The sequence below is a fragment of the Lissotriton helveticus genome, chromosome 4_1 (assembly GCF_964261635.1).
Source record: "Lissotriton helveticus chromosome 4_1, aLisHel1.1, whole genome shotgun sequence".
NCBI lineage: Eukaryota > Metazoa > Chordata > Amphibia > Caudata > Salamandridae > Lissotriton > Lissotriton helveticus.
In genome coordinates, this window is record NC_136063.1 from 77,353,498 (window position 1) to 77,381,363 (window position 27,866).

Consider the following 27,866-nt stretch of genomic DNA (forward strand, 5'->3'; position numbering starts at 1 on the left):
ATTGAGTGCAATCCGGTTGTTTCCTTGTTTATTAACTTTCAAAAAGTGGCATTTTCAGAACTGCGATTTAAAAACCAATTTCACCATCAGTTGTGTTTTTAAATGGGCAGTCCAGGGACATCAAATTTGGGTTTTCCATATCCTCCCCATTGGAACTTAAACTTAAGTCAATCCAAATGTTAACCTGTGGACGCAATAGGCCTTGCAGTAATGAAAAACAAATGTAAGTGTATTTTACTACGAGGATATGCAAAACTTAAAAGTATACGTCCTATTTTTTAAATACAATACACCCACCCATGGGCTGTCCAGGGCCTACCTTAGGGGTGTCCTATATATAATAAGTAGGTTAACTTGGCAGGTCGAAATGGAAGTTTAAAACTGCGCATACAGGCTCTGCAGTGGCAGGCCTGGGGCATGTTTAAAGGGCTCCTTAAGTGGGTGGCAGGATCAGCGCTGCAAGCTCAAAAGTAGCATTTGATATACAGGCCCTGGGCACACGCGCTTTACTGGGGACTTAAAAGTAAATCAATCATGCCAATTGTGGATGCAACCAATATTACCATGTTTTAAGTAAAGAGCACACGCACTTTAGCACTAGTTAGTAGTGGTAAAGTGCCAAGATTCCTAAAGCCATCAAAAACCTAGTGGGGAAAAAAACAGGAGGTCAGAAGGCAAAAAGTAAGGGGAAACCACACCAAGGATGTCGGGTTTAACAATCTGGAAAAGGAAGTTTTCTTATGGATAAGGATAAGCATCTACAATCTAAACAGGAAGGGCTTTGTTGCCAGGATTACCTTAGGATTTTTACAATTATTGTAGAAAAATTGATCTGTGCTTTTGCCTTTAAAGTTAAGAACATGAATGTAAGTATCCGTTTCAAGGTCGGTTTTAGCATCCACAACACATACATTCCATTGTGAGTGATAAGTGTAAAGGAGCATTACTGGCGCATGAGATTGCTTAGGCCAGCAGTAGTGTGATAGTGGTGCAGGCTCATGAGATTGCCGAGGTCAGCGGTTGTGTGATAGCGGTGCAGGCGCATGAGATTGCTCAGGTCAGCGGTTGTGTGATAGCGGCACAGGCTCATGAGATTGTTCAGGTCAGCTGTTGTGTGATAGCGGCACAGGCTCATGAGATTGCTCAGGTCAGCGGTTGTGTGATAGCGGCACAGGCTCATGAGATTGCTCAGGTCAGCAATTGTGTGATAGCGGTGCAGGCTCATGAGATTACTCAGGTCAACGGTTGTATGACAGCGGCACAGTCTCATGAGATTGCACAGGTCAACGGTTGTGTGATGGTGGCAGAGGCTCATGAGATTGCTCAGGTCAGCAGTTGTGTGATAGCGGTGCAGGCTCATGAGATTGCTCAGGTCAGCGGTTGTGTGATAGCGGCACAGGCTCATGAGATTGCTCAGGTCAGCGGTTGTGTGATAGCGGTGCAGGCTCATGAGATTGCTCAGGTCAGCGGTTGTGTGATAGCGGTGCAGGCTCATGAGATTGCTCAGGTCAGCGGTTGTGTGATAGCGGTGCAGGCTCATGAGATTGCGCAGGTCAGCGCTAGTGTGATAGCGGTGCAGGCTCATGAGATTGCTCAGGTCAATGGTTGTGTGATGGTGGCACAGGCTCATGACACTGCGTAGGTCAGCAGTTGTGTGACAGCGGCAGATCCCCAAAGATGAAGTGGAATGTATTAGTATGGAACAAGAGGAATGATGACAGTGTCAGTGGTGTTGAGGGAGCGTCAATTTTCAGGTGTTGGGAAGAAGGTGTGCCATACATTCTGAGAAAAGAGTTTATTTTTAAAAGCAAACATATATCTATTTCATGCCAAGGCAACAAGCTTTAGCCTAATTTGTGCTGCGGCACAAAGGCATCGACACCCACGCTGTATAACTTTAGTGTCACTGTTCATGTTCCTGATGAAGGACTTCAAAGTGGAGGGCAGAGAAGGGAATTGGTCAGAGTAAGTTAGTGGTTCTTTTTCCGTTTTTTTGTTAATGTATTGTTTATTGTATGTATCCAGCAAACAGACGTATATCTAATACAACAATCAAAATATGCCCAGTATAATAATGACTCATTTGATGGAGTATTCAGCAATCGCGTATCATTAACAAAACAACAACATAGGAGCATGACAGGTTGATCATACAGTAAAACTCACAGTGCACGTGTGACCATGTAACATTTTAAATAACAGCAATAGGGTAGTAAATGTTCATCATGTTGTGTGCACTATTCGGACATCATCTAGTAGGATCTTTTGTCCAAGGAAACATAGCAGGGCGCGGCAGCTCTATTTGTTCTTGTTCACCTCACTCAGGTGTCTCATCAAATGGGTGAAGTTGTAGGTCATCTTTTTTTTTTTATCCACATTTGTAAAGCGCACAATCACCCGGAAGGGTCTCTAGGCGCTGGGGGCCGTCGGGAAGATTAAGCAAGCTATTGCCCAGAGTCACATGGTGCTGGGCTAATCTGGTGCCGGGGATCGAACCGTGATCCCCAGATTCCGGAGTCAGTCGCCCTGGCCGCGGCGCCACACCTCTTCCTTATATTTAAGTGTCTGCCATGTATTAGGAGGTCTAGAGGTCAGCGGCAGTAGTGTGGCATAGTCATTGCTGGTTGTGGTACAATATATAAGCTCTCAAAGCCATTCTTTTATTGTTGGTGGGTGTGCTCTACCCCAGTTCAAGAAAACTCGATGTTTAGCTAAGAGCAGGGCTATAGCTGTGAACCTTCTAATGCACCTTTTAATGGGCTTGACATATCCTAACACTGCCAACAGCGATGTGGGAGGTAGTATTTGCTCGACCATACGTGACAAGTGTTGAAATACCTCTCCGCAGTATGACGAAATAGTTATACAATTCCATACCAAATGCGTTCAATATCGCGCACCTGGCACCTGCACTAGAGGCACTGGGGTGTATTCTGGTAATTAGTTTTGGGGTGATGTATGGTCTATGTAGGTATGCATAATGTAGTAGTTTATGTCCATAGTTGTACAAGATATATTGCGTCTGTGAGCAGCAATATGCCCATACGGCATTCGCCAGCTGAGCCCCCAGGTCCTGTTCCCAAGCCACACTAGCCCTAAGGCCCATGACAGGCCTCAAAGTTTGTGATAAGTGATATAGGCGGGAAACCAGGTGAGTAGAGTCCGAAGAGTTAATGACCAACGTGAGAGGAGGAACGTCCTCTGGTTCTGTAGCTGTTTCAGGCAAGGCACTCAGCATGCCACCCCTCACTCTATGGAGGAGGAAGCTGTCCATGTGTGTAGCGCCCCCACCTGATGTCAATTCAGCAATCGTGCGTGGACGGGAGTCATCAAACAAATCCCCAGCAGTGCGTAGTCTATATTTGTCCAATGTTTTTTGGGTGAGTGTTTCAGTGGTAGGAGGCAGCCATAATTGAAATTGAAATTGAAATTAAAATATTTATAAAGCGCACATACACCACGCGGTTTCTTGGCGCTGGGACATAAAACCAAGGGGAAGAGAAGAACCGGCCAACTAACCTGGGAAAGCTTGGGCGAACAAAAATGTTTTTAAGGATTTGCGGAATTCTAAGTAATGGGTGGAAAATCTAAGGGAGGGAGGAAGGGCATTCCAGAAGGTAGGCGCAAGCGTAGAGAATTTTGCGCCACCTATCCTCTTCTTCTTGAAACGAGGGACAACCAGAAGAGATTGTGAAGAGGAACGCAACTCTCTGCTAGGACAGTATGCCTTGATCTCAGAGGAGATAAAGTGAGGGGCTGTCCCTGCCCATGCCTGGAAGGTGATACAACCCATCTTAAACAAGGCACGCTCCCGGATAGGCAACCAGTGCAGAGCTTTGAGCAGCGGGGTAACATGATAGGACTTGGACAGATTGTAGACAAGTCGGGCTGCCTGATTCTGCACTAGTTGGAGTCTCTGAAGATGGTAGGCGGGGACACCGTTATACAAGGCGTTGCCATAGTCCAAGCGGGAGATCACCATCGCAGACAGAATAAGTTTGAGGGCACAGAAAGAAAAAAAACGGGACACCTTACGGATAGTGCGAAGAGTGAGGAAACACGAAGAAACAACTGAACTGATCTGAGAGTGCAGTGAGAGGTGCGCATTGAGTTTAATCCCTAGGGTTTTAACCGCATGCGTGCGGGCGGAATTCCGCCCGTACGCTGGGTTTTTCGTAATCGCACTTTACGTGACGAGCTGGGCTCGTCATGAGCGTGCGAGGAGGCTACGCCATGACGAGCCCAGCTCGTCATGAGCGTCGAAGGGGTTAACCGAAAAAGAAGGGGTGGGAGGGGGACCCAAGGAAGAAGGCCAAAAGAAAGAGGACCAGGGACTGGAGGAGCCTCCCGTCAACACCAGCTCGGTTTTGTCGGGGTTAAGCTTCAGATGATTAAAGCTCATCCAGTCCCTGATAAACAACATAGTAGAGTGAAAATTGTGAATGGACTCAGGGGAGGAGGATAGATTAAAAACCAATTGGAGATCGTCAGCATAGTTGTAGATGGTGACGTCCATCTGCTGAAGTGCAAAAATAAGAGGGGAAATGTACAAATTAAATAATAAAGGAGACAAAGAAGAACCTTGCGGCACTCCGCAGTGGACCAATTGGAGGGGAGCAGAGAAATTGGCCAGATGGACAGCCTGAGTGCGGTCCTTTAAAAAGGATGCAAGCCAGGCCAGGGCGGACCCCCGGATGCCGACCGCCTCGACACGGGAAAGAAGGATGGAGTGATCCACCGTGTCGAAGGCGGCGGATAAATCGAGGAGGACCAAAGCCTGAGGCCGGCCAGCATCCATGCCCTCTCTGAGGTTGTCCAGCACAGAGAGGACAACAAACTCTGTAGAGTGTGCCGGGCGAAACCCAGCCTGACGAGAGGCTAGGCAGCCGTTCTCCTCCACGAAGATACTGAGCGATCTAGTGATATGACGCTCCAAAATTTTACCAAGGAAAGGGAGGAGGGAAATGGGGCGGTAAGTAGTAAGTGAGGACGGGTCGGAGCCAGGCTTTTTTAAAATGGGGATAATGATTGCCGATTTGTGAGTCTGGGGAACAACACCATGAGCCAGGGAGTTATTAAGAAGAGTGAGCGGAGGGGAAGGACAAGCCAAATAAATTTTTTTAAAATGTGTGCAGGGCAGATGTCAGATGGAGAGCCTGACTTAACCGTCGAGATGAGAGACCGGAAAGCTTCTGTAGTCAGAGGGGGAAAGTGATCAAGATGCATCTGAGGGGAGAAGGGCTGTGGATCCGAATAAGAGGGAGGGGGAGGGACAACGTTAGACTTAATAGCTAAGACTTTGTCTAAAAAATAGCTATTAAGTGAATCGCAGAGGGTCTGGGAAGGGGAGGGTTTGAGGGTTACTCTGTCAGAGAATGCCAGATCTTGTACAATAGAGAAAATTTCTCTAGGCTGATTTTCAGCGAGCAAGATTTTAGAAGAGAAGTACTCCGTTTTGGCCAAGAGGATGGACTTCTTATATTGGTTCAGACGAGTTGTGTACTCAGTTTTAAGAGTGGGACAATAGGCACGTCGCCAGGCACGCTCCGCTTGCCAGAGGGTCAGTTTTTCCTCTTTCAATGCGGTATTAAACCACCTATTGGCGCCATAATTGCGCCTGGCAGAAACTCGTCTGAGAGGGGCCACCTGATCGCAGCCTCTACTGAGCCAAGTATTTAGAGAGTCCATTTGACAATGGAAAGGGAGATCTTGAAGGTTGGGGCAGGAGGTAGAAAGGGAGGAGCAGAGTGATGGCACGTCCACATGAGTCCAATTCCGGGCCCATGTGTTCCTAGGGAGGGGAGATTTCCTAACAAGACTGGGGTACAAAGAAAAAGAAACTAAAAAATGATCGGACCAAGTGCAGTGGGAGACCACCAGGGAGGAAACAGGACAATTGAGCGACCAAACCTGGTCCAAAATATGGCCATGGATGTGAGTGGGGCAGTGAACTTGAGACACCAGATTAAAAGAAGAAAGAGAATCAGAAAATACTTTAGACGAAAGACCCTCAGCTGGATCAAAAGGCCAGTAATTAAAATCGCCAAGCAGCAGGATGGAGGAGTTATTGACTGCTAGGGTAGCTAGCAGGTCCTGGAAGGCGTGAAGGAAGTCCACTGTGGTATGTGGGGGACGATACACGAGCAGGCAGGTGAGAGGTGGCGAGAAGGAAGCAGAGCGAACAACCAGATAATCAATCATTGCAATGGGGGGAGCTGGTAGTGTCTGGAAGTGAAGGTCCGTGCGAGCGATAAGAGCCACCCCACCACCAGCCTTACCGGCCGGACGATTGGCACGGATGGCATAATAGGAAGGGTGGCCAAAAGGGTTGGAAGGGAGTCCGGGCAGAACCAAGTCTCCGTAAGAAACAGAAGATCAGGTTGTAGGTTGTAGCTAAGTGTATGTGGGGGCAGTATAAGACGTTACGGTGCAAGTAACGCCGTAGCTTGGTCCATGCCCAGCATGTTGTTGCCAGCTAGTGGAGAAGTGTGGCTAAGTGGTTAGAGGCGGCAGAGGCGGCAGACCCAGAAGCTGAGATCGGCCCGGGACCAGGGTTCAATTCCCAACGCGGCAGGGTCTTGGGTCAAGGTCCGCGGACTCGATAATTCTCGCCTCGGCGCCTACTCTAACCTTGGGCTCCACTCTGCAACTCTGGGCAATAGCTTGCTTATTCTTCACAACGGCCCCTTCAACGCCGAGGATGCCTGGTCTCACCTTGGAGATACCCAGTAGGGACCATCTCACAGGGAAAGCCAGGACGGGTTCCCCAGCGGTATACAGCGCCGGGACACTCCGAGATGGAGTAACAGTGTGCTTTACAAGTATACTTCATTCATTCATTCATTCATTGTTTCTATCTCACTGGGGTGGCAAGGGAGGCCCAGTGGCTGTACCGTTAGGAGTGAGCATGGATGTATCTGGGAGAGCTCAGGTCTAAGGCATTGTATACGAGTGTCTGGGTGGTACCAAAAGTATGTGAAATGTGTCTGCGTCACAAGATAGTATAAATAAAAGTCGGGGACATCAACCCCCCCTTGTTCAAATGGTAGTGTTAGAGTGGCCAGACTTATACATGGTTGTTTACCCACCCAAATCAGGCGAATCAGCAGGGAATATAGGGTAATAAAAAAGGACGAGGTCAAGGCGATTGGAATGTTTATAAATAAATATAGTATTCGTGGCAGAGCTACCATTTTAATTATAGCAATCCTCCCAGCTACAGAGAGAGCACGCTTAATCCATCTATCTATCTGCTCCGTAAGACGGTCAATTGCAGGCCCGTAATTAAGGCGAATGACCTCTGCAGCACAGCAATGTAAATAGCTGCCCAAATATTTGGGAGGGTCGGTACACCATGTCAGTGGGAATTCTATGTCCACTTGGGTACTGGCAGAGGTAAGTGGAAATATTTCTGACTTTGCCCAATTTATAAGTAACCCAGAATGCACCCTAAAGCAAACCACCTCCCTCAAAAGCGGGGGTGAATTCTCCGCCGGGTGTCGAACGAACAACATAATATCATCTGCATAGAAGGAGGCAGCAAGTGGTCCTGTATGGAGTTGCAAGCCTCTATGGGGATGACATTCCTGAATGTGACGGGCAAGGGGATTGATTGTGACAATAAACAATAGGGGGGACAGGGAGCACCCCTGCCTAGTGTCTCAGGTTCCAGCCTTTTAAGTACATTTTAACTGAAGGGGTTGTGGACCTCTCATCTTATTGTGGCAACTGCAACTCTCAAACATGACACTTCTCCTGCTGGTCTTTTAAGTTTTCACATGTTCGCTTCATACTTAAAGTCACTTGTTACTTGTCTGCCTAAATATTTATTTTTATTGTTGTTACATACTGCCATGAATGCCTTGTTAAAGATGCGTTTTTTAGGAATATCTTCAGACAAATAGATATAATGCAAACCTTGCCCTATAAGTCATGCTGGAACTATTTTAACAGAAGGGTGATTTCATTTCACAGCCTCAGTACTTCTCTGAGCTCCCTGTAGCCTCAGTGCCCTGCTGATCTCCCTGTAGCCCCAGTGCCCTGCTGAGCTCCCTGTAGCCTCAGTGCCCCGCTGAGCTCCCTGTAGCCTCAGTGCTCCTGAGAGGCTGCAGGGAGCTCAGAATAGCAATGACGCTTAAGGGGGCTCAGAGGATCACTGAGGCTGCAAGGGATTCAGGGGAGCACTGAAGCCCCAGGTTGCTCTGAAGAGCACTGAGGCTGCATGAGGCTCAGAGGAGCATTGATGCTGAAGGGGCTCAGAGAAGAATAGAGACTGCAGCGAGCTCAGAGGAGCACTGAGTTTGCGGGGGGATAAGAGCACCAAGGCTGTAGGAGGCTGCAGGGAGCCTAAAGGAGCACTGAGGCTGCAGGGGGTTAATTAGCGCACCAAGGCTGCAGGAAGCTTCAGGAAGCTCAGCGAAGCACTGATGCTGGAAGGAGCGCAGAGAAGCACTGAGGCTGCAGGGAGCTCAGAGAAGCACTGAGGCTGCAGGGAGCTCAGAGAAGCACTGAGGCTGCAGGGAGCTCAGAGAAACACTGAAGCTTCAGGGAGCTCAGAGGAACACTGGGGCTGTAGGGGAGGTCATAGGAGCGCAGGGGCTGCAGGGGGTCATAAGAACACTATAGCTGCAGGGAGCTCAGAGAAGCACTGAAGCTGCAGTGAGCTCAGAAGAGGACTGAGGCTGCAGGGAGCTCAGAGGAGCACTGAGGCTGCAGAGGGCTCAGAGGAGCACTGAGGCTGCATGGGGCTCAGAGGAGCACTGATGCAGCATGGGACTCAGAGGAGCACAGAGGCTGCAGGGGGCTGAGAGGAGCACTGAGGCTGCAGGGAGCTCAGAGGAGCACTGAGGCTGCAGGGGGCTCAGAGGAGCACTGAGGCTGCAGGGGGCTCAGAGGATCACTGAGGCTGCAGGGGGCTCAGAGGAGCAATGAGGCTGCAGGGAGCTCAGAGGAGCACTGAGGCTGCAGGGAGCTCAGAGGAGCACTGAGGCTGCAGGGGGCTCAGAGGAGCACTGAGGCTGCAGGGGGCTCAGAGGATCACTGAGGCTGCAGGGAGCTCAGAGGAGCAATGAGGCTGCAGGGGAGCTCAGAAGAGCACGGAGACTGCAGGGGGCTCAGATGAGCACAGAGGCTGCAGGGGCTCAGAGGAGCACAGAGGCTGCAGGGGGATGAGAGGAGCACTGAGGCTGCAGGGAGCTCAGAGGAGCACTGAGGCTGCAGGGGCTCAAAGGAGCACTGAGGCTGCAGGGGGCTCAGAGGAGCACTGAGGCTGCAGGGGGCTCAGAGGAGCACTGAGGCTGCAGGGGGCTCAGAGGAGCACTGAGGCTGCAGAGGGCTCAGAGGAGCACTGAGGCTGCAGGGGGCTCAGAGGAGTACAGAGGCTGCAGGGGGCTCAGAGGAGCACTGAGGCTGCAGGGGGCTCAGAGGGGCACTGAGGCTGCAGGGGGCTCAGAGGAGCACTGAGGCTCCAGGGGGCTCAGAGGGGCACTGAGGCTGCAGGGGGCTCAGAGGAGCACTGAGGCTCCAGGGGGCTCAGAGGATTACTGACTGACTGTTGTCTTCTCCTGTCACTTGGCACCAAAAGACACATCCCTGATTCTCTCTAGTACTTGTTTGGTAACAAGATGAGCAGTCACTGACATCATTGTCACAAAAGAGCCCGACAGAGAGAGAGAGAGAGAGAGAGAGAGAGAATCATAGACAGAAAAACATACGGAGAGAAAGAATTAACAAACGACTGAGACGGGTAGAGTAGGACATACAGAGACTGAGGCCGTTTCTCGAAACTGTGCTGTTGACATTAGGGTTTATGATTGGCGGCGCAGTAGACAAACTAGTTCACTAATTAAAATCAAGAAACTGTAATGCACATTTATTCTCTAACTGTGACTCCAGAGCTTAATATCTACGGCAGCCACAAATGCTTTCCTTCTTCTGTGCCTCTCCACTCAAAATCACTCTTTCCAGCTTCTCTATTTTATAGCCGCTTGGCTGAAAACAGCTACGAATTTTCATTTGTAACGGTATTCAAATTTGTTTTTCATTCACAGAATCAAAAGGACCTGATTAACAAACCTGCAGCACCCAAGCACCGCAAAAGCCCTGCCCTGCACTGCCCTGCCCTGCATCACAAGAAGAATAATTGCATAAGTGTGCAGAGTCTAAGCAACGTCCACTGGAAGCCTGACCCTGTACACACATTGTCCATTGGAGAAACACTGTCCTAGTGCGGGATAAGCTTCATACAGAGCTCATTTGTATGGCCACTTTGAAGATTCGAGCCAGGGATAACCTATATCATTACATAAAGTGAAAAGGTTTCACAAATTTTTTACTATATGTATCATAGATGTTGTGATGAGAAACCAAATTAGTGTCCAACGTCTGAGAAAAGCGTCACTCAGAGCTCACATCTGTACTTGCATCAGATGATTCATAATGAGACTGACCCGCACAAGTGTACAAAGTGTTCTTTTTCTCATTACAATGTCAATCAGTAAAAGCATCATAATACCCTTAAGAGACACAATACAGTGTAAGACGTGTGAGTAAAGCTTGACTCTCAGAACTTTCGGTTGAATTATCAGAGAATGCCTTTAGGGAAGAAACTCTACCAGGATGCAGAATGTGAGAAAAGCTGCACTGAGGGTTGTTCGCCGAACAGTACTGAAATAGTTCAATCTGAGGATAGATCACACCTGTGTACAGAATGTGGGAAAAGCTTCACTGAGCCAAAGAGTCTGTGGAGACACCAGAGAATCCATACTGGTGAAAAACCTTATCATTGTACAGAATGTGTGAAAAGCTTCTCTCGGAAAATAGACCTTTTGGTACATCAGAGAGTCCATACTGGTGAAAAACCTTATCATTGTACAGTATGTGTGAAAAATTTCTCTCACAAAATAAACCTTTTGGAACATCAGAAAGTCCATACAGGTGAGAAACCTTATCATTGTACAGAATGTGTGAAAAGCTTCTCTCGAAAAGTATACCTTTCGATACATCAGAGAGTCCATACAGGTGAAAAACGTTATCAATGTACAGAATGTGTGAAAAGCTTCACTCGGAAAATACACCTTTTGGAACATCAGAGAGTCCATACTGGTGAAAACCCGTATCATTGTACAGAATGTGAGAAAAGCTTCTCTCGGAAAATACGCCTTTTGGTGCATCAGAGAGTCCATACTGGTGAGAAACCATTTCACTGTGGAGAATGTGGAAAAAGCTTCCGTCAGAAGCCCTCCCTAGTTGTGCATCAGAGAATCCACACTGGCGAGAAACCCTTTCATTGTACAGAGTGTGGGAAAAGTTTCACTTTAAAGAATACGCTGGTGACACATCAGAGAATTCATACTGATGATACACCGTATTGGTGCACAGAATGTGGAAAACGCTTCTATAATCCAAGCACACTGTTCAGACATCAGAGAGTCCACACTGGTGAGAAACTCTACCCCTGCGCAGAATGCGGAAAAAACTTCAGTCAGAAGCACTCCCTAGAGTTGCATCAGAGAATCCACACTGGTGAGAAACCCTACCCCTGCGCAGAATGTGGAAAATACTTTAGTGGAAAGCGCTACCTGGTGCGGCATCAGAGAACCCATACTGGTGAGAAACCCTTTCACTGCATAGAATGTGGAAATAACTTCAGTCAGAAGCGCTCCCTAGAGGTGCATCAGCGAATCCACACTGGTGAGAGACCCTACCTCTGCACAGAATGTGGAAAATACTTCAGGGAAAAGCGAAGCCTGGTGGCGCATCAGAGAACCCATACTGGCGAGAAGTCCTTTCACTGCGGAGAATGTGGAAAAAACTTCAGTCGGAAGTACTCCCTTTCGATACATCAGAGAGTCCATACAGGTGAAAAACCTTATCAATGTACAGAATGTGTGAAAAGCTTCTCTCGGAAAATGAACCTTTTGCTACATCAGAGAGTCCATACTGGTGAAAAACCTTATCATTGTACAGAATGTGGGAAAAGCTTCTCTCGGAAAAAACGCCTTTTGGAACATCAGAGAGTCCATACTGGTGAAAAACCATATCATTGTACAGAATGTGGGAAAAGCTTCTCTCGGAAAATACAACTTTTGGAACATCAGAGAGTCCATACTGGTGAAAACCCGTATCATTGTACAGAATGTGGGAAAAGCTTCTCTCGGAAAATACGCCTTTTGGTGCATCAGAGAGTCCATACTGTTGAGTAATCATTTCACTGTGGAGAATGTGAAAAAAACTTCTGTCAGAAGCACTCCCTAGTAGTGCTTCAGAGAATCCACACTGGTGAGAAACCCTTTCATTGTACAGAGTGTGAGAAAAGCTTCACTTTAGAGAGTAGACTGTTGACACATCAGAGAATTCATACTGATGATAAACCGTATTGGTGCACAGAATGTGGAAAACGCTTCTCTCATCCAAGCAAACTGTTTAGACATCAGAGAATCCACACTGGTGAGAAATCCTAACTGTGCAGAGTGCAGAAAAAGCTTCAGTGAGAAGCACTGCCTGGCGGAGCAGCAGAGAACCCATACTGGCGAGAAACCCTTTCAGTGCAGAGAATGTGTAAATAACTTCAGCCAGAAGCACAACCTAGTGGTGCATCAGAGAATTCACACTGGTGAGAAACCTTATCACTGTGGAGAATGTGGAAAAAACATCCGTCAGTGGCACACCCTATGGAGCATCAGAGAATTCATAGTCGGGAGAAACCCTTTCAGTGTACTGATAGTGAGAAAAGCTTCTCTCTAAAGTGCAGCCTGTTGAGTCATCAGCTACTTCATACTGATGACAAACTTTAGCAGCAAACAGAATATGGGAAACGCTTCAATTTGAAAAGCACACTGTTAAGAGCTCAAATTATCCTTTCAAGGGACAAACCATAAAAATGGGGAAAGCTTCACTCGAAGCACATGTGTGTTCCAGCATCTGAGGATACATCCTCAGTGAAGGTTGATTTAGTGTAGCAAGTGTATGTGTACCCTGAAATGTTAAATAAACTATTAAATGAGTAAGCTATGCTGCTCCAATATAATAACCTACAGTTTTTTTTAACTTTCAACAGTTTTTATTTTGTGTGCCTTTCCATGTCGCACAATGATTAAAAAAGGGAATTATTGCACCACAGACTGCTTACATGTATAATAACGTACATGTAAGGTGAGAAACATGACTTATTCTATAAATAATGGATCATTGGCTGACACTTCAACTGCAAACAATAAGCCAGCTATAAACACTTGCAGAGAAGTTTGCACATGTATGTGTGTGTGTATATATATATGTATATATGCATTTAATCATGAATTTTCTTCTTTTTTAAAGGGATATGACCTGGCTTTAACAAACATGAAATATTTGAATGATCATCAAATGGACAAATTTGAATTTTGAAAAATTGTTTGCTTTAGTGGTTTTACCCTAACATATCACTTTGCGGGAATAGTCTGTTGTTTAATTCTATGAGTGTAATGGGAGGAGCTTATTTCAAGTGCAATAGTATTTAACCACATCTTTGGTCTCGGCATGTCATGTGATCAAGACCGGGGTAACCCGGTCGAAACGCTTCATGCTGTTGGTGGAAGAATAAAACAAGCACTAAAGAAAATACTTGCTGTGTGGTGGTCCATTCCTGGTCATGCTATTTAAAGAAACGCCTTGTTGTCAGGACTGTGTTTGCGATATATATATATATTCACTGAAAAACCCATAGGTTATAGACCATATATAGTTAGGAATTAGCATTTAAAAAAACTTATTTTGCTCACACAAAACCATTGAAATTCCATATATAGTTAGTTGTACTAACTATATATCGCGCACCCGCAATCCACTGCTGATGATGTCACATATTACATCATTCATGACATGGTCAGTGACATCACTGATGACATCACTGATGACATCTCAAATGACATCACTGATGACATCACTGAACCGGGAGCGAACCAAAAAAAAAAAAAAAAAGAAGAGTAAGTATAAGGGAAGTAAACAGAGAGTAATGTTAAAAGAAAGACAGCTATAGGGAGTAAACCAGAGATACTGTTTAATAGATCTATTTACCGAAGAAAAGATGGAAGAGGGTATAATTGTGAAAAACAAAATAGATAAGGAAGTGAAAGAAAAAAAAGAGAGTAGAACAATAACAAAGAAGAGTTTCTTGGAGAATGTGAGTGAATGTTCAAAATCAGAGTAAAACATGTGGAATAACAGAGAGAAAAAACAGAAAACAAAAAAGAAAAAATAACAGAAAAAGATTAATTGAAACAGCAAAGAAATGTAAATAACATAGAGCCATATCATCAACATAGGCAATAAAAGTTTTGCAGCTTTTATCGGCAGAAATGTGTCGCTAAAGCCGCTTTTGCGGCGGAAAACTGCCGCTAAAACCACTTTCGCAACACTTTTCTGCCAATAAAAACAGCAATAATTTTATTGGCTGTGTTCATAATATGCCCCTTAGTGTGCTTCAACTACACAGAAGAAGCATAATGAACAAGTAGTGAAAGAGTGATCAGTCAAAGACACTAAGAGTAATAGAGACGGAGTGAGTGAACAAGAGTGAGGAACTATGAGAAGAGAGGGACTGAGAAAAGGAGTGGAAGGAGTAGAGTAAGTAGGTAATAGAGAAAGGAATGAGGGAAGTAGCAAAGGCAGGAAACTGAGGGTTAAAGAAATGAAGCTGTCGAACTACTAGTAGGTGAATGTGATAGAAATGTAACGAAAAGAGTACAAAACATTTACCTTATAATTGTCGTTAACTTACTCACTTTTTGTTTTTATACTTTCAATCTGTGAAAGAGAGAACAAACATTTGAAAAATATTAAAACATGTATTTAAAAATTAGAAAAGACAAGGGAAAAGATTGAAGGACAAACAGTTTTTCAACAACTTTGACACTTACAGAAGCTTCTGCTTCTCCAGGCCCCCTACACAGTCCTAAAGATATACATTTTAAACTAACAGTATCTTGATGCAGATGAAGTGAGGCCTATCTTAAAAAATGGTGCATCTTTTGCACTGCTGTTGTCTCACAAAAGTGTCCCAAGACACTAACATTTTAAATGTTTGTTTCAGGATGCCAATAAGATATGTCCTATCCAGAGGTTTGTTTGAGGTGAGGCCTACTCAGGGTTCCAAATGAAATTTCGAGTTGTTGAAGAGAACAGAGGACATAATACATGTGAAGGCCTACCAATGAAGTAAGTTATGTCCACTTCACTCTTGAACAAAGGCCAGACCTCTTCTGTGTCCGTGGACAGACCTAAACTTCATCTGCACAATGTCATTCGTAAACTGAGGAAACACAGGTGATTTAATTGAAAAATGTGGAGTTTCTTTTCCTCATTTCACAATCACATCACCTGTGTTGCCTTTGGTTAGGTATCTCATAGTGCAGATGGAGTCTAGCATATCAAAGAGTACATAGAAGTTGAGCAGTATATACATCAATTTTGACATTTACAGAAGACTTAGCTTCTTATCTTGTTGGAGATGAAGTCAGGCCAGTCTTGCAACATGGTGCATCGTTTGCATCACTGCTGCATCGGTTTCATGTGGCACGGGTTTTTTACAGCATGATACATCTGCCTAGATGCATCAATTTGTAATTTTGTCGCCTCATAGCAAATCTTTTGCACCGCCGCTGCATCACAAAAGTGACGCACAGTGGCGCAAAAGAGGCATACACCTATCATAAATCTGTCCCTAACATTTGAAATGATTGATTCAGGATGACGATAAGGTGTGGCCTCTCTAGAGGTTTGTTTAAGGTGAGGCCTACTCAGGATTGCATATCAAATTTATGCTTGTTGAAGAATACAGAGGTGATAATACATGTGAAGGCCTACCAATGAAGTAAGTCATGTCCACTTCACTCTTGAACAAAGGCCAGACCTCTTCTGTGTCCGTGGACAGACCTAAACTTCATCTGCACAATGTCATTCGTAAACTTAGGAAACACAGGTGATGTAATGGAAAAATGTGGAGTTTCTTTTCCTCATTTCACAATCACATCACCTGTGTTGCCTAGGCTTAGGTATCTCATAGTGCAGATGTAGTGCAGCATATTAAACAGTACCCAGAAGTGCAGCACTGCATGCAACAACTTTGACACTTACAAAAGCTTCAGCTTCTGCATGCCCCCTACACAGTGCTAATTATATACATTTTAAACTGATGGTATCTTGCTGGAGACGAACTGAAACCTATCTTGCAACATGGTGCATCTTTTACACAAAAGTGACCCACAATGGAGCAAAAGAGGCGCACGGCCACCATAAATCTGACCCTAACATTTTAAATGATTGTTTCAAGATGCCAATAAGGTGTAACCTATGCACAGATTTGTTTCAGGTAAGTCATAGTCAGGGTTGCAGATGGAATTTAGGTTTGTTGAAGAATACAGAGGAGATAATACATGTGGAGGCCTACCAACGAAGTGAGTCATGTCCACTGCACTCTTGAACAAATGTCAGACCTCCTCTGTCTCCAGGAACAGGCCTAAACCTCATCTACACAATGTGATGTGTAATGTTAGGAAACACAGGTAATATAATTGAAAAACGTGCAATTTATTTTGCTCATTCCACAATCATATCACCTGTCTTTCCTTTGCTTAGGTATCTCATTGTGGAAATGTAGTTTTGCTGTTCTCAGAATGTATCAAATTTCACTAAAAACAGTGACTTGAAGGTATTCATCATATAACAGCGGGGAAAAAAAAACACAATCAAAATGATTGTGTTTAAAAAACCCATACAACATAACAAATCAGAATTCAGAACTCCTTAAAGTTAACTTACTTTCCATGACGTCGAAGGATGTCCTATGAACAGCTTACACTCTGTTGTGCTGTTATTACTTTCAGACCGCCACTTTCTGAAAGAAAACCTCCATCGTTTTGAAAAACATGTTACATACAATAAATGCCTTCTTGCTCTCTACCACACGTTTCCACAAGGCCAAATCATGTCTGAGCCATTTATAACTCTTAGAATTCTTGTAAGCCAATCCCGTCATGTTGTATTTCCGCAACTTTCACAATTAAAATGTTGAAGATCATTTTCACAATCCTGGACTAGTAATATCTTCCCCTTCTTGCTCAGTCATGTTCTACATTTCCTATGACACTGATACTGCTTACTATGAAGCAGACTTACACTACCTCTATGACTACTACAATTATTTAATTCTCTACATCACTTTTAATCACAAAGCAATGTAAAACAGTAGACAGCATTGCAGACTTACATTCCCTCTACTCCATGTTTTGATTGGCTGCTTCAATTAGCTTATAAAAAGAAACAGTTTTTCTGAACTCATTCAAAGTGCACTTATTTCTCCATGACGTCCAGTGTTATGGTAAGAAGTTATGTCTCTGTACTACACTTATCCTCAAGGCCAAATTGTGTAGGAGCCATTAGAACTTCTTGAAATTCCTCAGAGCACATCCCGAGATTGTTTCCCTAAAATTTTGGTTTTAAAAACACCAGGTAAGAGTTTTTAAGGTCATACGGCAATTTTTTTTTGAAAATTAAAACAGAATCATTGCAGAATGACCAGCCATTTCTAGACTTTAAATAAGCTGTGTAATGTCCTGATGTTATTGAAGGACCGTCATGATATATAATTGCTGCAGTTACAAAAGTCCTTCCTGATATTGACAACTGTGAAGCCACAAAATGTTTAATTAAAGTTGTCAATTTTGTTCCATCAGGCCTACATCGTTGGAACATTAAAATAACATACTGGCCATATGTTCGTATAAATAATGTGGACATCATTTCAGATTTACATTGGCTACACTCCATGTTGTGATCAGCTGCTTTTACTAGTTTATTAAAAGAGACTGATTTACTGTCTGGCAAAGTTAAATATATAAATCTTTCTGAGTCTACACTAGTAGTACTTGATACCCTACAGTTCTCGCAGTCATGCTGCCATTGATAAGAAAGCCCAAACAGGTGATCTACATCTACACCTTCAGCATGCAATACATCAAGCATATACATTAAAAACTCCTGACAATCTTGCTGAATATTTTGAGAGAATTGTGTTTGGCCTGAACATCTGTCTAACAGATTTCGAATTTCAGACACACTTTCTATTTTTGTTCTATCAGTGCTACATTTCTCTAACACAGAATTTAACAAACTGCAAAATCTTTGATCAGAATTTACCACAATCTCTTCTTTTACATTTTCTAGAGAAAACAAAACATTAACCACTACATTAGCATAGCAGTTGACACCAGAACTGTTTTCAAATTGAAAACCAACAACATCTTCAACAGAATCCTTTTTGTTTCTGCTTATAATTTCAGGTTCATCGATTTTTCGTCTTTTTGCTACAACCTCCCCAGTATTGGTCACATTTCTTAGTTTCCGGCCTACCACACGTTTCTCAAACAAAGGATATTGAGGCAAATGTGGCGCATACTCTCTTCTTAACCTATTGTATTCCTTAACACAATCTAGATCCGCACAAATGTTTGTGACATCACACTCAATCAAGTACAATCCCGATAAAGTTCTAACTCGTGACAATGCCACATATGCCATACCCTCCTTGAACACAGAACTGCCAATATTCACCAATGCACTGTCTACACTTAAACCTTGCGATTTATGGATTGTCACCGCATATGCCAAGCAAACAGGAAACTGCTTACGGCGAACATATAAGTCTTTTACAAGCAAAAATCTAGCAGAACAACGACCAATTCGCTGTACTTCCTCAATGCCATCAAATTTAATTTTTAAAAATTCAATTCCATCTCTATTTCTGTATTTTACAAAATCAACAACATTACCCATTGATCCATTTACCAGACCTCTTTCAACATGTAAATTCCTTCTTAAAATTATACGGCAGTTCAAGCACACATTCAGAGTCTTTTCAAAACCTGCAGTTTTAGATATAGTCTTCTCTAATGAATCCAATTTTGTTTTCAAATTCTCAGACAAAATAATTGTTGATCCCATATGCTCTACTCTGTCAATAGCTTCCAGTTTCACAATCTCTTGCTTTTCTAAATGCAACATTTTGTTGTTGAATTTGGCACATTCTGCAAGAGTTGGCATCAGTAATTTTCTGAAAAATATTCTCAGGCACAACATCTTGTTCTGGATATAAATTTGACAGTAATCGTGCATGTAAAGCTTCTTTCCCATGCTCGGTCACTTTTCCAATTCTAACATCTTGTAGAATAGTCTTGTAAACTTCATCCTTCGCCTGACGCATATTTTCATGCAGTTCAGCATAATTGAAGTTTAACCATATATTGACGTTGCCAATGCTCCCTAGGCACTTCCTGGTATCTTCATGCGTGAGCATTTTGAACACAGGTTGCCCTTTCACTGGTGTCAGCTGCAGAAGATCTCCGAAAACAATGATGTGTTTGCCACCAAATAACACATCATACTCTGTTTTGAGAACTTCTTGCATTCTCAAATGCACAAAGGCAAGCATGACATTGGAAACCATGCTTACTTCGCCAATGATAAGAAGTTTCATTTTCCTTAAGATTCTTGAAACTTCACAACAAGCATCTCCAGATAGCTTGTGATATTGTAATTTGTTGTCATGCTCCACTGGCAGCATCAGTAAACGATGTAAAGTAATCCCTTTAATGTTATGTGCTGCCAGTCCAGTTGGAGCGGTGACAACACAAGACAGCGATGACTCTGTCCTTTCCTGCAAATAACATGAAATTGCTTTAATAAGGAAACTTTTTCCAGTTCCCGCTTCTCCACTCACGTACAGTCGGACAGGCTTCAACGACGTACATGAGCACTCTTTCTTGTCATGACTTAATCCATGATCAATTTGCATGGTAACTTCGTCATATATTTTCCTCTGCTCAACGTTGAGTTGTCTTTCGAACTCTTCTAAGTTAACCGCATCCTCCTGAGCATGTGCCATGGCTCTTTCCACTTCATTCATAGCAGTGGCAGCTTCATTTTCGATAACAGGTCCTCCTAGTGGATCCTGACTCAATGAAGCAGAACTCTGACTGTCCTGAGAACTGTCTCTGGCAATCTCGGCTGCAATCGTTGCTTCCTGCTCAATTTCCGCATTCAACATTTCTACATATTTGGGAAAAGCAGGACATTCTATGGTCTCCTTGGCAGCATTGAAAGAGTCTTCGTAACAGAGGAAATCTCCAAGCAGTTCCTCTTCTGCACGCCAAGGCTTGAAAAGTTGCAAAAGTGCTAAATAGAAAAACTCCTTTTTTTCAGGAGATTCGCCACTCAATTTTCGATGGTTTACCAAGTGGCATTTTCTTTGCTTGACCAGACATCCCTCACTTCCTATTACAGCATACAGTCCTTTCTCAGTATCTTCTTTGATGTTCCTCTTGAATATGTAATTTTGAAGAACCTCATACAGACAAACATTCTCGAGGTGACTGCTTCGATTTGGATAATATGTATCCAACATGTTGGTCTTCAAAATGTCGGTACTGTTTGGCTCCTTTTCCGCCAACTACTCAATTTCCCGCACAGGTTTCAGAACTCGATTACGCGTTGCAGCAAGACCAAGACTCGCCCAAACGATACTCCTGGACTTGGCATAGAGACTTGCTGAAGACAACCGGTCAGAACATTCGTAAGCTCCGATTTCTCGATGCGACAACATCTTCAGACTGAAACTGTACAACTTCTTGCTGAGGCTCTTTTCATGGGAAATGTCCTCCCACATATCCTTCAATTCTGTCTTCTCTTTTTTGGTGATGTAAGATGTCACATACCGAGCCACAGCCATACAGTTATCAGCCACAAACTGTATATCCATGTTAGCATTCCACATGGACAAAATCACCGGGTTGTAGTCGTTGATGTACTTGGACTCTTCGTTCCTCTTCAAATTGTATGTGTTTTTAGGTGATTTCTTCATCACATTATGTCGCAGCGAAGACATCAAACTGTTTACTCTTCCTATAGAAATCACCGGTCGTGGAAAGCCGAAACGACATTTGGTGTAGAACTTGTCCTTGTTTCGGAATTTACGACGACAGTACTTTCCACATCGATGGCTTTGGAAACGTAGAACTTTTTCTCTTAGGCTTTTCTTCTCCTTTGCGTTTGGAACAGCACACGTATAATACTGTTGTATGAAACTCATCACTGAGTCTTCTGGATCCGTTCCAAATTTAGGTGCATCCTTGATCCACAGCAACATATGTATATGAGGAGCACCTCTTGCTTGGTACTCCTTTCTCCAGAAGAAATCCAACACCTCTCCAAGAGGTGGATTCTTCTTATTCATGATGAAAGACATCATAGCTTCAAATCTATGATTGAAGTACCTGCATACATTGACTGGATCCAAAGAGCACAGTTCTCCGGGTGTCTTGAATTCGATGTTTTCGATGTTTCCATTTGCCTCTCGTAGAAATTCAAGTAAGTCTTCCCAGCCATACTTGGCACAGCTCAGAGTGAGGAACCATGTGGGAGTTCCTAAGTTCCTCAGCATACATTTTAAATCACCATGACGACGGTACCAGTACTCATTAGTACCACGCTGACACGCCATGAGATTAATCAGGTGAGAATCCAAAATACTGTCTTGGACATTGACTTTATCCATAAAGTCACTTGCCGAGATGTTTTGCATGTGTATACTACTTTTCAAGATGTGGTTCACTGCATATGACAGTCCAGACAGATCGCTTTCAAACAGGAGATGAAACAAATAGGGAATGCATTGTCGAAACCTAGCATCTCCTGCATACAATCGCAAAGTCCGGTATTCAGAAGCAGGAATTTGATGAGGTCGCTCATCATATCTTCCTCCCTGACCTGTTGGAAAAAGCTGTGGGAAACACCGAGCTTCCAAACTTTCCTCCCAAACACTAATGGGACTCCCTTTGGCTTGTTTCATTTGAAACAACTCAATAGCATTCCCCATGACTTCCTTGGAATGCAAAGGATGAACACTATAATGTTCATATATTTCTTCACTAGTAGAGGGTTCTACTTTCTCAATTTGACCAGCACACAAATCGCTATCCTCTTCCTCACTTACTTCCTCTTCTGCAACATATACATTCTTATAGTATTTATTATTTTTTTTCAAATACAATGTTGCCTTTTTAACTTTCCTAACATCCACTAAATCTTGCCATATTTTCTTATTCTTTGTCGGAACCCCATTAACTAAGATAACCAGAGGTTCCTCTTCCACTTTTTCTACTCCAATTGTGTTAATGTTTTTCTTCAAATCTAGAGGCAAATAAACAACTCTTCCCTTTAATCCTCTCTGTAAATCTGATGGAGGCAATTTCCCTGTCTTTGGCTCCATTCTTACAATAGCCTGAAAGGGATGGATACTTTGAATCAAAATAGATTCCTAAGTATTTAAATCCTTCAATTCAGACGGAATCTCAACCAATTCCAGATTATTATGAACTGCTCTAGCAGGCATCTGTTTTTGATTTAATTTGTTACAACAATAAGTACACAAACGTTGATCCAATCCCAAATCAAAACAATTTTCTACCATCAAGTATGTTGTGAAATCCTTCCATTCACTATTATTTTCCCTTTCACTTTTTGCATATAAATCCACTAACTTAGTCTGATTCCTATAATAAGTGCGTCGACAACACACACAAGTGAAATTTGGCCTCTCACTTGATTTCACCTCAAACGTCGCAATTTCCCTCTGGAAATTATCTGTACTGGAAACCTGTACACTATCTTCCACATTACCCGCTTCTTCTTGGTCAATTTCAACATTCTCCTCTTTACTTCCAAAGTAACAAAACTCAATTTCTTCACATATATTCTTCACATCTATTTCAGAACCATGCAAAAGAGCAGCGCATAATTGTTTAAGCATAATTGCTGGACTCTTAGCATAATAAAACATTCTAACTAATTTCCTCACTTTATTATGATGCACTGCTAGCATCCTGAAATGATGAAAAACACTCTGGCATACTCTCCTGGAAAGACAAGCCAGTGAATGACCATGCAAACCTGTCACTTCTCTCACTCTGCAAGGATCTAATTCTTGCAACAACTTCATTTTCTGCTTCAAACTTTTCTTATTAAATGACCGTACAAAATCACAAAGCAAATTGATGGAATCCTGTCGCACACTGCAAATACTACTACACTTCCAGGTGTACACAGGACCCTTAGGACGTCTTCCTAAAACCTCATTACCTAACACCTCTTCTGCCTCTGTTGTCACAAGTTTTTCTTTTTCAACTGGACAACCATCTTTCACTTCATAAGCTCGACCACTGGTGTCAACTGCATGCACCAAATCATTATCCTGGAAATAACTCTCCTCCTTAAAAAATGCCTCACAGCTTGAACTATGCATCCATTCTCCAGAAAAAACTTCACAAAAATTACTACGATTAACTATTCTCTTCCATCTACTATTTCTTTTGAAATCATAAATTGCCTTGTTTAGCTTCCTAATTCTATTGATTATCAAAATAAATAACTTACGTTTAATTTCAAATGCCTGATCAATAACTTTCTCAACTATTTTTTTTCTCTTATAAAAAACCACTTTCTGTTGACCTTTCTTAATATTTTTTAACAAATTGCCAATTATCCTGTTGCGGAACATTCGTTTACGAATGTCCCTAAACTGTTGTTTCCTTCTACTATCATGCACAGAGTTATCTCTTGCTCTAGCAGTAACATTTTTCATTGGCCTTTCCTTTCCGTTTGAATTGCTTCTCTTTTTCTGGACTGAAACATTTTCTGTAGTAATATTTTTTTTACTACAGATATTTCTTATGAATGTTTTTGCACTCTTACCCGGTGCTTTCTTGGTGACTTGACAAATCTTTTTGTTAGAGGACTGCTGCTTTTTTTCATTGACCTGCTGTCTTTGACGTTTTGCAGCCTTTCTCAGTCTTTCTTTGGTTGGCATGCTGAAATCTTGAAATGATCTGCAGTTGAATCTGTGGTAAAATATAATAAAAAATGTTATTAACCACTATTACCCAACAGTAAATCAATAACAGTAATCAAAAACTTAAAACACTACTTGACATTTTTACATAGAAGATTTTTTAGTGCTTGGCAAATTTAGAATACAGAAATGGCAGAAAAGAAATGGAATTTATATTCATTTTACCTGTGCTGTTTTATATGTGAATCTGATATAATTTTATGAGCATATTTTAATATTTTATTGAAGACACTACACATAACCTGTTTTTGAAGGTGTCTTTATTTTTAAATTAAACGGTTTACATTTTTACTTTTTATTTATTATAAATTTTTAAAATAAATGTTTATAGTTCCATAGGCTCAAGCACGTCAGCTTCCCATCCTATGTCATACAATTCTGACAAATCTGCATCCTCATCACGTTCTTCTTCATCCTCAGGATTTAAATCATCCAAGGGATCAACATCCACTGATGTTTCAATTACGAGTTCAATGATGAGGTCGAAATCAACTGATTGCTGATTGTCGCTCATGTTGATGTTGTCTTTATCTTTAAAGAAAGATAACAACAATGAGATGTTGCAGAGTAAGAGACAAATCTCAGAGATTATAATAGTAAAATTGTTTAACAAGAGTAACATTTTGCAGCTATTATTTAGCCATGTCCAGCGATGCTGAGGAGGTGAAGCCTATGTCCAATTTTTCAGTGAACAGGACTCATCTCTTCTTAACCTTGGATAAGCCTCACTGACTCTGTGTCCCCTGCACATACTTAAATGTAAAGGGGCAGATTTATGTTAACTGGCACATCCCCAGGGATGCACCAGTTAACGTGCACCGCTGCTCTGCCACCCATGGTGTGCCGCATTTACAATCAGATAGGACAAAGCTGCGTCAAAACCCTGCGCCTGCTTGAAGCAGGCATAGGTCTTGACGCAGCATTGTGGAGATGGGGCACCCCTGAGCCTTGCTGGAGCTGCATCGCACTTGCGATACAAATCCAGCAATGCGCCACCTTTACGGCACAGATGCGTCACGCATCTGTGCCGTTTTTGCCCCATGGTGCGCCGCATTGTAAATGCAGCACACCATGGGTGGCGGAACAGCGGCGCAGGATGACTGGCACATCCCTGGTGATGCGCCAGTCATCATAAATCTATCCCTAAGCTTCTTATCTTGTTAGAGATGAACTGCCATATGTATCATCAAACTATTTTGCATTTCCTAAATAGCGAATTTTAAGGAATAAATAGCGATTCTTTACCATTCCTAATTTGCGATGAGCAAATTGCTAATTGCAAATTACCCATTCATTTCCATGGGCCAATAGGCCCATAGCAATGAAGGTGCAATTTGCGATTAGCAATTAGCTCATCGCAAATTAGGAATTTTTCCAAGGGTGCAGGGGTGTCTCAAGAACACCCTGCTGCACCCCTGAAAAAGAAATTTGGGGGCATATGGCGCACATACATGCCCTAAGGGCATGTATGGGCGTCATATGGCACCTTTTGTTTTTTGGAAAAAAAGCTTTTTGAAAAGAATTCGCAAATTACCACCAACTAGGAGTTGGTGGTAATTTGCAAATCCTTAATGGCATTTTTTGCATATTTTTTGTTTGATACATTGCATTTAAGGAATCGCAAAATTTGCAAATCCTTAAGTGCAATCGCAAAATAAGGAATAGCAAATTTTGCTATTCCTTATTTTGCATCAAACTTGTTTGATACATACCATTTGTCTAATTAGCATTCGCAGAATTTCGGCCTTTGCGAATGCTAATTAGCTTGATACATATGGCCCCAAGTGAGGCCTGTCTTGCAACATGGTGCATCTTTTGCATCACTGCTGCATCGGTTTCATGTGGCACGGTTTTTTTACAGCATGACACATCTGCCTAAATGCATCAATTTGTAATTTTGTCGCCTCATAGCAAATCTTTTGCACCGCCGCTGCATCACAAAAGTGACGCACAGTGGCGCAAAAGAGGCATGCACCTATCATAAATCTGTCCCTAGCATTTTAAATGATTAATTCAGGATGACGATAAGGTGTGGCCTATCCAGAGGTTTGTTTAAGGTGAGGCCTACTCAGGATTGCAGATCAAAGTTACGCTTGATGAAGAATACAGAGGAGATAATACATGTAAAGGCCTACCAATGAAGTAAGTGATGTCCACTTCATTGCGCCAGTCATCATAAATGTATCCCTAAGCTTCTTATCTTGTTACAGATGAACCGCCATATGTATCATCAAACTATTTTGCATTTCCTAAATAGCGAATTTCAAGGAATAAATAGCGATTCTTTACCATTCCTAATTTGCGATGAGCAAATTGCTAATTGCAAATTACCCATTAATTTCCATGGGCCAGGAGGCCCATAGGAATGAAGGTGCAATTTGCGATTAGCAATTAGCTCATCGCAAATTAGGAATTTTTCCAAGGGTGCAGGGGTGTCTCAAGAACACCCTGCTGCACCCCTGAAAAAGAAATTTGGGGGCATATGGCGCACATACATGCCCTAAGGGCATGTATGGGCATCATATGGCACCTTTTGTTTTTTGGAAAAAAAGCTTTTTGAAAAGAATTCGCAAATTACCACCAACTAGAAGTTGGTGGTAATTTGCAAATCCTTAATGGCATTTTTTGCATATTTTTTGTTTGATACATTGCATTTAAGAAATCGCAAAATTTGCAAATCCTTCAGTGCAATCGCAAAATAAGGAATAGCAAATTTTGCTATTCCTTATTTTGCATCAAACTTGTTTGATACATACCATTTGTCTAATTAGCATTCGCAAAGGCCGAAATTCGCAGAATTTTGGCCTTTGCGAATGCTAATTAGCTTGATACATATGGCCCCAAGTGAGGCCTGTCTTGCAACATGGTGCATCTTTTGCATCACTGCTGCATCGGTTTCATGTGGCACGGTTTTTTTACAGCATGACACATCTGCCTAAATGCGTCAATTTGTAATTTTATCGCCTTATAGCAAATCTTTTGCACCGCCGCTGCATCACAAAAGTGACGCACAGTGGCGCAAAAGAGGCATACACCTATCATAAATCTGTCCCTAGCATTTTAAATGATTAATTCAGGATGACGATAAGGTGTGGCCTATCCAGAGGTTTGTTTAAGGTGAGGCCTACTCAGGATTGCAGATCAAAGTTACGCTTGATCAAGAATACAGAGGAGATAATACATGTAAAGGCCTACCAATGAAGTAAGTGATGTCCACTTCATTGCGCCAGACATCATAAATGTATCCCTAAGCTTCTTATCTTGTTAGAGATGAACCGCCATATGTATCATCAACCTATTTTGCATTTCCTAAATAGCGAATTTTAAGGAATAAATAGCGATTCTTTACCATTCCTAATTTGCGATGAGCAAATTGCTAATTGCAAATTACCCATTCATTTCCATGGGCCAGGAGGCCCATAGCAATGAAGGTGCAATTTGCGATTAGCAATTAGCTCATCGCAAATTAGGAATTTTTCCAAGGGTGCAGGGGTGACTCAAGAACACCCTGCTGCACCCCGGAAAAAGAAATTTGGGGGCATATGGCGCACATACATGCCCTAAGGGCATGTATGGGCGTCATATGGCACCTTTTGTTTTTTGGAAAAAAAGCTTTTTGAAAAGAATTCGCAAATTACCACCAACTAGAAGTTGGTGGTAATTTGCAAATCCTTAATGGCATTTTTTGCATATTTTTTGTTTGATACATTGCATTTAAGGAATCGCAAAATTTGCAAATCCTTAAGTGCAATCGCAAAATAAGGAATAGCAAATTTTGCTATTCCTTATTTTGCATCAAACTTGTTTGATACATACCAATTGTCTAATTAGCATTCGCAGAATTTCGGCCTTTGCGAATGCTAATTAGCTTGATACATGTGGCCCCAAGTGAGGCCTGTCTTGCAACATGGTGCATCTTTTGCATCAC

At 42.7% G+C, this 27,866-nt stretch overlaps 1 protein-coding gene across 1 annotated transcript in view; it reads left to right on the forward strand.

The window, feature by feature from the left end:
* The window catches only part of LOC144827878 (uncharacterized), a 256,770-nt gene that overhangs the window by 65,532 nt on the left and 163,372 nt on the right, over positions 1 to 27,866 (forward strand). The window contains 2 exon segments of the mRNA XM_078686043.1: positions 10,050 to 12,457; positions 12,459 to 12,741. Of these exon segments, the coding sequence (XP_078542169.1) occupies positions 10,590 to 12,457; positions 12,459 to 12,741 (2,151 nt within the window). The 5' untranslated portion in view covers positions 10,050 to 10,589.